Raw genomic sequence first — 11,130 nt, 5'->3', positions numbered from 1 at the left:
CTTCAGTGACCGCTGCAATGTCCTGCAGTGCGCAGATTTGTCATCAACGACGCATTATCTGGGCCCGGATGGATGGATGAACGGAACTAACGTAAAAAAACACGATCACCGTTAAGTAACCGAACTAATAAAATTAATAGCTGGGTCAAGGATAAGGCGCTTGAAATAGAATGCCATTGAACCTGGACGGGCTGGTGATAAAGATGTAGCTTCTTGCATCACATGTTGACGATTGACGATGAATTGTCGTCCAAATAATCGACAGGCGAATGAACGAATCTGTTCCAATGAAACAGATCAGCTTAATCCTTAAGGGTGGTTTGAAAAGTTGCCTAAGGGAGTTATTAAAATAAAATTTAAGAAGGAAGTAAATGTCATAAAATTGAATTCAATAAATGAATCAATTATTGAAGCAATCACCACTCGAAAATTAATTTGTTTCGACCCCTCCTCTTTTCTAGTACGGAATTCCTGATTATGCTATTTTAATATCTCTTATCACCTCCAAGTACTAATATCTCTTTCTCCCTCCCCTTGGAATGCCACCGTTGACACGCACTTAACCTTATAATAGTTTTCGAATTTAGGTCGTTTAGGTCTGTCCAGCCAATACCGATTGTTGAAGTTTGCGTGCAGATAAGAATTGGTTCAAATCCATTCAGCCCTTGAGAGCCATCACATCTCGCCAGTATGATCTAGTGCGTTGTAAAACGTCTGAACGATCGTTAGCTATTGATAGCAGATAATGGAACATTAAAACCTAGCGCTACAAGCCCAACAGCAAGTGACACGAAATAAATTCATCTGAAAGTAATACAATGTAACATGTGTTACATGGAAGTTCGCATGTACGTAACTGTTCGTACAACCTGCTAGCTCGAAATTTGAACAGCTGTACGTGTTTGGCGAATGGAACGAAATTAAGCGTAACGATCACAGGCTCTCTGCGCACGGGTCCGCAAACGCAACAGACAGAGACGACCGCGAGCGCTCGCGCGTGCCAACGGTATCAATCATAAAGGATGCATTACTAGATCGCGGGCCATTCATTCAGCTTCCAGCGGTCGAAGGAGACCGTTGCGTTTTGCGAACGAAGGTTGCCTAGATTGTGTCGTGCCTGTGGAAGGTAGGAAGCGACATCGTCAAGCATCAACTACGCTAACTGCGATCACACTTGCAGGAAGCGAATGTGCCAGAAATAGTGTAACAATCTACGCGCACTGTTCCGGTGTTGTTACCGCATTAGGGTTAATCGGTAAAGAATAGTGCGCCCTTACGCGCAGAGAACGCGTGTTGCGCGTGTCGCGTGTTTGGTGCTTGGGGAAGGTTTAATGTCCGTTTCGGTGATAAAAACCGCATTCGTAGTCGCAGCTCACCTTCGGATCCACAGTTGTAGAACGGCGGGAGTTTTACTGGCGGGAGTTTTAAATAAGGCGTTGTCACATAGATCACAAACACGTGCAGTTTGGGAGGGGGATGAATTCGTGATCTTCTCCGGTGCTTTTACTTAAACTCAAATAGAACACAATTGTACAGCATCGGCGAAAGGTGAATGATAAAGTGAGTGATCGGTGCTAGTTTTTTTTTGTTACTTGTTTTGTGATGGCAGCAGAAACGATGGTGGTTAAAAAGGAACAGCTGACACTGCAGCTGGATTCTACGCTGTAAGTTCGAAGAGCCGAAAAATTAATTACAAGTTCGTGTATATGCGTGTGCGAGATAAAAATGGTGCTTTCTTACAGGACACAGGTGCCGGAAGGATGTGGACGTCGGATGTGGTTGTTTATGGGAGTTTATTGGAAAACACTGCTGGTACTCCTGGTGCCCTGTCTAGCAGGAACTGTGTTCATAGTCGACACTTCACCACCATTCCGGTGTATGTACATCGTGATGGTGATGGGTGTGTTTTGGATCACTGAAGCTTTGCCACTTCCGATCACTTCTATGCTACCGATCGTGCTGTTCCCAATGATGGGCATCCTGGACACGAACAGGACGTGCATGATGTACATGAAGGACACGATGCTGATGTTCATTGGAGGCATTGTGATGGCACTGGCGGTGGAGTACTGTAATCTTCATAAGCGCGTTGCCTTGAAGGTGATCTCCGTGATCGGGTGTAGTCAGCGGAGGCTTACTTTCGGGCTTACCGTGGTGACGATGTTCGTGTCGATGTGGATTTCTAATACGGCCACCGTAGCTATGATGTGCCCGATCGTACAGGCTGTGCTGGAAGAGTTAGAAGCGGTGAGTATAGGAAGATCTTAATACTAGTCAACTAAATGGTTCATTAATCGCTTAACCTTCCGAAATAGCAAGGACTCTGCCAGATCAATGAAAAGCCAAAATCCGTCGACGGTCCTTCGAATGAAGATGAAGAGTAAGTGATGTGATCCAATCGTACTAGAGTGCCAAGGTGAACGGGGATTAAATTGGTTTTGATTTTAGACTTCCCCGACCTACTAAGGTAACGTTGTGCTATTACATCGGGACGGCCTATGCGGCGACATGCGGCGGTGTCGGTACGATCGTAGGTTCTGGTGTGAATCTCACCCTAAAGGGTATTTACGAGAGCCGGTTCCCCGATGCACCAACCATCGATTTTCCTTCCTTTATGTTCTACAACGTACCCGGTATGCTGATATTCACTTTCCTGACCTGGATTTGGCTACAGTGGCTCTTTATGGGCATGTTTAGGTAAAGCGAATAATTGCACATTTCTGAACGATCGTCACGGTGTGATAACGTTCCCAATTCTTATCTCCCATAACAGACCCGACAGTGAGGATGCGCGTGCTGCCAACATTGGACCGGAAGGTGAAGCCGTTGCAAAGCGTGTGATCGAACATCGTTACCGGGAACTAGGACCGATGAGCTCGCACGAAATCTCGGTGGCATTTTTCTTCGTCCTTTCCGTCGTACTGTACTTCACCCGTGAACCAGGCTTCATGAAGGGATGGGCCGATCTCATACCGAACTCGTAAGTAGCGGAACATCGTAAATCACGTTTGCCTTCCGAAAAAGTCTAACACCACGTGGTGTTTTCCAGCAAAATCAAAGACGCAACTCCCGCCATTTTCGTCGTGATCATGATGTTCATTGTACCGGCCGACTGGAACTGTCTGTCATTCTTCCATAAAAGTGACGGTAAGTTGTGTGCAAGTTGTGTGCAAGCTTTCAGTTTGCTAAAAGCTTCGCAAGCTTTATGTATCGATTGACAAACCCTGGTCGTTGTGCGTGTGTTTTAAAAGGGCGACTACCAAAACGTGCCTCACCGGGTCTTATAACGTGGCGATTTATTAACCAAAAAACACCCTGGAGTTTGCTGTTCCTTCTCGGCGGTGGGTTCGCCCTGGCTGAAGGTGGCCGGACTTCCGGTATGTCGACCTTGCTGGGACAATCGTTGGCGGGGCTGAAGGTTTTACCACCGCTGCTGCTACTGTTCGTGCTGTGCGTTGTTGGTGAATTTCTTACCGAATTTACCTCGAACGTGGCCATCTGTAATGTGCTGTTACCGGTGCTAGCGGAAGTGGTAAGAGTCATGGTTTTCCCATTCCATTTTCGTGCATAAATTTTTCCGTAATTCCACCGCTAAATGGAATTTGTTTCTGTTTGTTGGGTGTCTTTACTATAGGCGATCGCGATTGAAATTCATCCCCTGTATCTCATGTTTCCGGTGGCGATGGTATGCAGCTTTTCGTTCCACCTGCCGGTCGGTACACCGCCGAACGCGATCGTTGCTGGGGTGGGCAACATTCGCATCAAGGATATGGCCGTCGCCGGTATTGGGCCGTCCATCTTTACGCTGCTGGTCAGCTGGGCCAGCTTTCCGACGTGGGGTAGCATTATCTATCCGGAGCTAGCGACATTCCCGGACTGGGCAAAACCCTTAAACGAGACGGCACTGTAATGCACAGCTGTTGCCGTCTTTACTCAGGACAAGAATTTTGTATTTTAAGATTATATTTTTTTATGTTTGTTGTACGTGCCATTCCATTAATAAGTGTCTAGAGTGTAATAAACGTATTTTTAAAAAGCATGTTGTAAAGTAAGCAGCAGATGCGGTTCACGTTTTTGTGGAGAATTTCAAGGTCAGTTTGTCATGCAAATGAGTATTTGCGAATAGTTTCAACAACAAACCATGCGCCAACAGTTGCTACTTCGTTGCTACTTGGTTGCTTAAACTTATTTATTGACCAGCTCCAGGTACGTTCCAATCAGACACGTGTCATCGTGAAACTGATGTCACTTTGCACACGGATCGTTCATTAAAATGCAACAAACCACGTTGCATCGAACGCAAAGTTCCTCAATTCAAGCCAACGGGCAATAATCTCCCTCGTTATAGCACGGTAGCTTCTGTTTGTCCTTTTCCGGTCGCTCAATACCAACCTGACCGCCATCCTCGTCCACACAGTAGCACTCACCCCGTCGACACGCCAACCGTTTATAGTTCCCATTTGGGCAGCACTCCGGGATTTCTAGACTTTTGCTATCGATCAGCAACTTCCTCGCCCTGGCACACTCTGCAAAAGGTGATCGAATGCGTTATTCGTTGGGTTCGTCGCTTCACTGTCACAAAACTTACTACAGTTCATGGTCGCGGCTAGCCGTGAACTTAGCGGTGCCCGGTAGTCATCGATCGGAGCACCGTCCTTGTCGGAACAGTACATGTACCCGCCGGTCGGGTGTAACTGCATGCGATCGTAATACCCATCCGGTTGACAGATGTCACGATCGAACTCGAGCACGTTGTACTCTTCCGTGGCATACTCACTGATGTCGTAAATTTGTGCAATCTTGACATTTTCGCAGTCCCTCAGGTAGGTTGTGTTTTCGTGCAGCCTTTTATCAACTGGGTGAACCGAACCAGGCGGAGAAGAATTCGTTATTATGCAGACATGCATTGGTGCGCTTGGAAAACTTACAGCACGGAAGAATCGAAAGGCCACGGGTAACGTTTCGAAGGTCAGAAGTTGGACGACCGGTGTGCATGTCCACGCAGACACACATATCGTCCACGCACTGCAGTTGATCGAAAGAGCCTTTCGAGTCACAGCGTGACGTCAGCACTGGATACTGAGAGTTGAGCAGGGTGCGTGCCTTTGCCGCCAGACGGGAGCACTCTGTGGGCAGGGTGAAGAACTATTAGACACTTTCGGTTGAAGAAGTCTAAACGCTTTAGGATCTTACCACATCGCATTGAAATTTGAATACTGGCAGTATGGACAGCTTCTCCGAAGATTCTTTTTCCATCCTCATCAATGCAGTAACATCTTAAAGATAAGAAATTGCATTAGTAATACTAATTTCTGTAAGTATCTCCAATGTCTTACGTCTGTCCTGGAATACACCGAACGGGAAGAAAGTTTCCATCGCCATCACACTCTGGTCGCTGCATCAGATGTCCAATAAGACCTTCCTGTCGTTCGTCGTCAAACTTCTTCTGGGCGGTATAACACTTGCTCGATTCCAACACTACTCGAAGGATGTCATTAGAACTTTTGGGAGGTTTTTATCATGCCACAAGCACCATACTTACTCGGTTGACAGGTAGGATGTTCATCACCTTCCGCCACCTTGCAGTACAACCCTGGACCACAGATCCCAGCCGGTACCGGATAGCCCAAACCACCCACCGAACAATCATCGCCGGGCATCAAATTCTCCACACAAGTCTTGCAGCAGGAGCAGGGCGTTGCAGACGGAAAGATGATTCCATTGTGCGTCGCATTCTGTGCCCTACAGGCTGTTTTCAGTGTATCACACTCATTGCTTTCGCGATAGTTCTAAAGCAGCAATGGAGAGAAATAGATAAACTTACTGACGTAAAGGTGTGACGTGACCGTGTACTCACATCACAGAAATCTTCCGTACAGACGTAATTCTTTGCCAACTCAAGTTGTGATTTTGTTAGCGAAACGATCGCCGTCAACATCAAAATGATCGTGTTGGATAATCGCCACATTTTTACAGCTAGACCTCAATCGATGGTCACTTTCACCGATCTGTCTTGTCGTTTGAACTGACACATAAGACACAATAAATCACACCGTTTTCTGAGGGTGAGGTTATATTGGCGGTGCAATCAGCGGTGAGAGCGTGTGTAAAAGATAACAAATTGATAAGGCTATTCGAAGGGAAATAAAGCGCTCGAGTTGAAAGTCGACATTGCTTTTGCTTTGCGTCACAAATACGAGTGTCTTTAGTGTGTAACTTATATTATACTCAATTCTTGTATGTATGTATTATGTCTCATAAGATTTTCAACACATTGTGTGCAGTAATGTTTAATTACAATTCGTGTAAAAAATAAAATGAAACATTCGAATAAATTAGAAAAGAATGTATCAAATTGTACAACATTTCCTCCTCTTCAAATGACTCACCGCAGCGAGTTCCCTTGGGCGAAACTCTTCCCCATTACCAGTTCGCCCCTACCCTCGTAAACTGGAACGCGCGTCCTATGGTAAGCAATTTTCGGAACATATCACCTCAATTGGCATTCCGAATATGTTCCGAACGTCAACAAACCCTCGGCACGCAACGGTGTACCCTATGCCGGGTACGTCAATCCCACCAAAAAAACCATCAACAGGTCGCCGGTACTGTTTGGCGTGCATAAACAATGGATTTGTTGACGGTGGCACCGAGACAGTATGCTCCATCGATACGCAACCAAGCAACCACCGGCTTTCCGGTCGGTTGTCAACGTAACGCTTGCCGCCATCGATGCGGGCGACGCTTTCGAGCAACGATTTTTCGTAGTTGGCGTGCACTCACCGGCACAACTTGCAACGAAACGCGTCAGAACGGAAAATCAAAGACGCTGTTAGTGAAGCCGGGAACAATAAAACGCAACGTGGGGAAATCTAGTGTACGCTTCACTGCTTTGGAAGGTTTTTTTTTATTTTGTTGTTGCTTTGTTTTTTGTGGTCCAGAAGCTGCAAAAGGGTGACAGAAAAGTTCTACTCGGACATTGTACTTTTTTTTTGTTTTCGCTTATGCCGTTCACGCCACTATAAAGAAATAGATTTCGGTGCCGCTATTCGCGTGTGAAGAAGCAATGGATCCGGTACTACTCGAGCGCGAACGCGTTCTGTTCCGTCTGAACGAAGAAATAAATGCCAAGTCACGGGGTCTGTTCGAGCTGAACGAGAACGTCAGCTGGATGACAACGAAGCGCCGTTTGCGCCACGGTATGAAGAAGCTGAACAATGTACCGATCGTCGGACCACCGGGTGATGAATCGTCCTCATCGGAGCTCGGTGCATCGATCGATACGACGGATAAGGAAAGTGGTACGACCGTGGGTGGCGGAACCGGAACAGGAACTGGGTCGGATGAGGAGGCGGAAAGTGATGACCGTTCGTCGGCTGTTATCTTTGCGGTGGTCCGCGACGGTGAGAAGGACACGCACGGTGGCCGGGAACAGCAGCGCGAACACGATGAACCGGCCTCCACGTTGACGACCCTCACCGAGATACGGTGTGATGCTATACAGGAAGAGCATACGAGAGCGAACAACACCAACCAACAGCTGCAGCTGGTGAAGGTCACGACCGTTTCGGTGGAACGCAAGGTAAGCAATGGGCAGCGGGGTATGATGGGTGGGACCCACGGTACACCGGGAGGTGGCGGAATGTTGATCGCTAGCAAATCGGTGACATCGGCAGCAACGGCACGCAATCTCAGCAAAAACATGGCCGACGTCGTACCGAAGGTGCTCGAGAAGAAGAACATCAGCTCGGAGGGATTGATCAAGTAGGTGACAAAAGAAGCGGATCGAACGGTGTACGAATGAACGTGACGTTGATCATTTGTTTGTGGGTTTTGTGTAGATTTCTCAAATCCAAAGTGGCTATCCTACAGACCGAGCTGGAAACGAGCCAGAAACAGAACGAGGCGAATGTCAAGGATCTAAATTTGGCACTCGATCGCCTGAAGCAACTCGAAGCGTTGAAGGAACAGCTGCTAACGAAGAACGGTGCGCTCGAGCGTACGGTCAAGAAGTTCGAGGAGCGCAACGTGGAGTTGGACAAGATGCTAAAGGTAATGCTAAGGGGGGCTTTCGGAGGCGGATGGTGATGGTGAACCAAGGTACCGCGCATTTACAGCGATGATCGCGATGATTGATGTATTCCAGGAAAAGGACGCCCAGCTGAATGTGTCGGCGAAGGAGCTGTTTGGGGCACGGTCGGAGATACGCAATCTGGCCAACGTGAACCAGACGCAGGAGAAGCGACTGTTTAAGACACAGGAGGAGGTCGAAAGTTTGCGCATCAAGCTGAGCATCGCGAATGATTCGGAAAAGGTACCGGTGTGTTACGTTTGTTGACGTGCGCTTCTTCTGGAGCATGTCTGTAATAAGTGGGTTTTTTTAGACTGTAGTGTAGAAAGGTGGGAAAAAATAATTCTCCTCTCCCCCAAAATTTGTGTGCTTCGAATGATTTGTTCGAGAATTTGGCTGAAGATGATGTTCGGTGCGGATGCGTGGATAAACACATCAATAACGAAGCGTTGAAAATGGAAGGTTTGATATTTTATGGGCTTTCAATACAATCCACATGGGTTCGGAGTAATGAATCATTTCATTATTTCTTTTCCTTTTTGGTTCAATTGTTAATTTTATAGAAATTATTCCTTAAAGCCATTAGAACCCGGAAGGGATTTCCTTAATTTGTAATTTCTCAACTACATTTAATTTAAAATTGTTTTTAATGGTAACAGACACGTCCCACCACATTACGTACATAACAATATAGCTTAATTTAAAACCGGTAGTTAATATTTTATATGGCTAACATGCTAAAAGAATAGATTAAACGAATAACAAATGAAGAAAACGAAAGACACACACGGCAACAAGCGACGAACGTCACTTTAAAATTAAATCAAATCAAAAACCAAATCAAATGATTTTTAATTAGTCGATACGAATAAATTTTACTAAAATGGGAGCTAAAAATTTGAAGAATTTAATTAAAACTAAATAAAATACCATCCATTGAAGCGTTACGGTCACGCCGAATAGCAAAAAATTGGGTTAGACGAGAAAATTATTTTTTTTAACAATGAGTTATTTATAGATATTTAGAACAAGTTATTAACATTACTACACAGTAATGAATGCTTTTAAAATAAAAATCTATTCATTTTATATGACTATAGATACAAAAAGATGAATACTTTAAGTTTCATAACCATATATTTCAAAGCCAATGTTTTTATGCAATTTCCAGGAAACACGTGATGCTGCTCGACAGGAACGTCTCACCTACGAGAAGCAGATAAGACAGCTCCGCAAGCAGCGCACCGAGGTGTTGGCCGACTACAAGAAGCTACTGCTGAGCGTCGATCAGATGAAGAAGCAACAGTTCAACCAGGACCAGTGCAGACAGATAAATGACTTTGAGAAAGATTACTTACGGCATCTAGACGAGGCTGCATCTTCTCCGTCAGTGCAGTAGTGTGTTCTTAGTTTTCAACCGTTCGTGTAGATTAAAAGATCGATAATAAAATATTCACCATAGTTTTCGTACAAACCACCCATACTTCAAATGCAATCCTTTTAATCGGTCATCGTAGAATTTGCACTGCAAAGAATGGAGAGAGGAGAGTCTGTCGATTAGTCATTCCACGACCGGAACGACAATTCGCACGGAGACGGCTTAGTGTTGCTGCACGATGCATTCCAATGCGGGAGTGCAAGAACCGAACGGACAAAGAGTGTTGGCTTTTGTGAAGCAGGGTAAGACGCCTGCCGAGGTAGAGAAGCGGACATGTGTTCTTCCTGTATCGAATCAATGCACCGAATCTGTTGCATATGCAGCGAAGTACTCGATCGTGAGTATTCCAGGAAAATGGCCAATAAAGGCAACGACTGCAACATACAAAAATGTTTTATGCTATCCGATCAATGTCGGGGCGAGGATGGTTTATTTTTTCTCCTCTTATTTTCGTCTGTTGTTGAATCCTCTTTCGATCCCTCGCAAAGCCACCCCCCCCCCCTTTCCACCCTATCAACCTTTCTAACCATTTCGTCTTTGTTGCACATTCTTGGAACGGGCGGCATTTTTTCGTTTTGTTTTTGCACATGAGATCACGGCTCAGTTCGGCTTTGTCTCAAACCCGGGTGCAAAACTGCATTTCCCCATCGTCATTCTCTTTTTTTCCTATTGTGATGGTGTTTGTGTTGCAAACTTGGTTGCAACCGGTTCGGGTGTTGTTTTTTTTTGCTTCTTCCTCTCACCCTACTGTTTGAAACGAACGCACACAACCCACCAGGCGGCCCAACCGCCATGTTGGAAAAGTGCACATGTTTGCGTTTGCATTGGTGCGCCATTGCTAGGCGCACGAAAACGCATCGATTGCAATGCGCGTGGGGTCCCGCAAGAAGGGGGAAGGCTGGCGGCTAAGGTGGCGGAGGTGCAAGATTTTCAAATGACCGTTCCACACTGAGCCGTTGGCGCTCGTGCACACTGATGTGACCCATTTCGATTCGGGGCGAGCTAGGAAAATGAGGACACTTTTACTTCTGTGCTGATTATGTTCGATGCTTGTTTGATTCGTGTTTTGTCCGTTTGCGTTTGGACGGTAAAATTAGCTGATATTTCTTGTGTTTATTTATTTATGTTTTTGTGAGTGTTTTCTCTCTCTGCCTATTCCAGCAGACGATATGTTTACTACTGTAAACTTCGGGAAGTCATAATGGCCGCAAAACCTTTGCATACAGCTTGGAACGAAACCGTGCAGTGCCGGAGAATGAAAGTAAATGAAGGAAAAAGTTTCCTAATTACTAGGCCGATCGAATTAAGGTCACTTTTGTTTTTTTCTTCTTCTTCGTGCTTCGACCATTTGAAGATTCTTTCAGTGCACCGCACTAAAGGTGGAGGTGATATGCTGTGCAGCTCATTAGTTTAGATGCGCTAATGATGTGTGATGATCGTTTTGCTACTATTATTGCTGCCGCCCAGAAGTAATTGAGTATTCAGATCAATGCCGGCGAGGACGTGGTTGAAATGTTGTCTCGAAAAAAAAAAGTTGCATCCAAATGTACTTTATTGAGGGCTTTAGGTCGACATGATGCCACGCGTGTTCGTGGTGTTTGATGTTGGCGAAATATTCTGA

General features: G+C 45.7%; 3 protein-coding genes across 3 annotated transcripts; 2 read left to right on the top strand and 1 right to left on the bottom strand.

The window, feature by feature from the left end:
- The first annotated feature begins 422 nt into the window (after positions 1–422).
- Positions 423–4,052, top strand: LOC125771396 (protein I'm not dead yet-like). The gene is made up of 8 exons (XM_049441970.1): positions 423–1,664; positions 1,743–2,247; positions 2,316–2,380; positions 2,449–2,697; positions 2,774–2,980; positions 3,050–3,147; positions 3,252–3,532; positions 3,635–4,052. The coding sequence occupies exons 1-8, from the start codon at positions 1,603–1,605 to the stop codon at positions 3,908–3,910; spliced, it is 1,743 nt and encodes a 580-aa protein (XP_049297927.1). The 5' UTR covers positions 423–1,602; the 3' UTR covers positions 3,911–4,052.
- A 116-nt stretch (positions 4,053–4,168) lies between these two features.
- Positions 4,169–6,121, bottom strand: LOC125771397 (thyroglobulin-like). Its single transcript, XM_049441971.1, has 7 exons — positions 5,858–6,121; positions 5,543–5,789; positions 5,337–5,478; positions 5,194–5,276; positions 4,929–5,126; positions 4,589–4,855; positions 4,169–4,526 (listed from the first exon to the last, which is right to left on the bottom strand). The coding sequence occupies exons 1-7, from the start codon at positions 5,966–5,968 to the stop codon at positions 4,315–4,317; spliced, it is 1,260 nt and encodes a 419-aa protein (XP_049297928.1). The 5' UTR covers positions 5,969–6,121; the 3' UTR covers positions 4,169–4,314.
- A 461-nt stretch (positions 6,122–6,582) lies between these two features.
- On the top strand, positions 6,583–9,989 carry LOC125767558 (uncharacterized). The gene is made up of 4 exons (XM_049434238.1): positions 6,583–7,764; positions 7,842–8,052; positions 8,147–8,314; positions 9,243–9,989. Exons 1-4 carry the CDS (start codon positions 7,067–7,069, stop codon positions 9,468–9,470), a joined length of 1,305 nt encoding a protein of 434 aa, XP_049290195.1. The 5' UTR covers positions 6,583–7,066; the 3' UTR covers positions 9,471–9,989.
- Positions 9,990–11,130: the final 1,141 nt, after the last annotated feature.

The sequence above is a fragment of the Anopheles funestus genome, chromosome 3RL (assembly GCF_943734845.2).
Source record: "Anopheles funestus chromosome 3RL, idAnoFuneDA-416_04, whole genome shotgun sequence".
Lineage (NCBI taxonomy): Eukaryota > Metazoa > Arthropoda > Insecta > Diptera > Culicidae > Anopheles > Anopheles funestus.
This window is presented reverse-complemented; position numbering and strand designations above follow the sequence as displayed.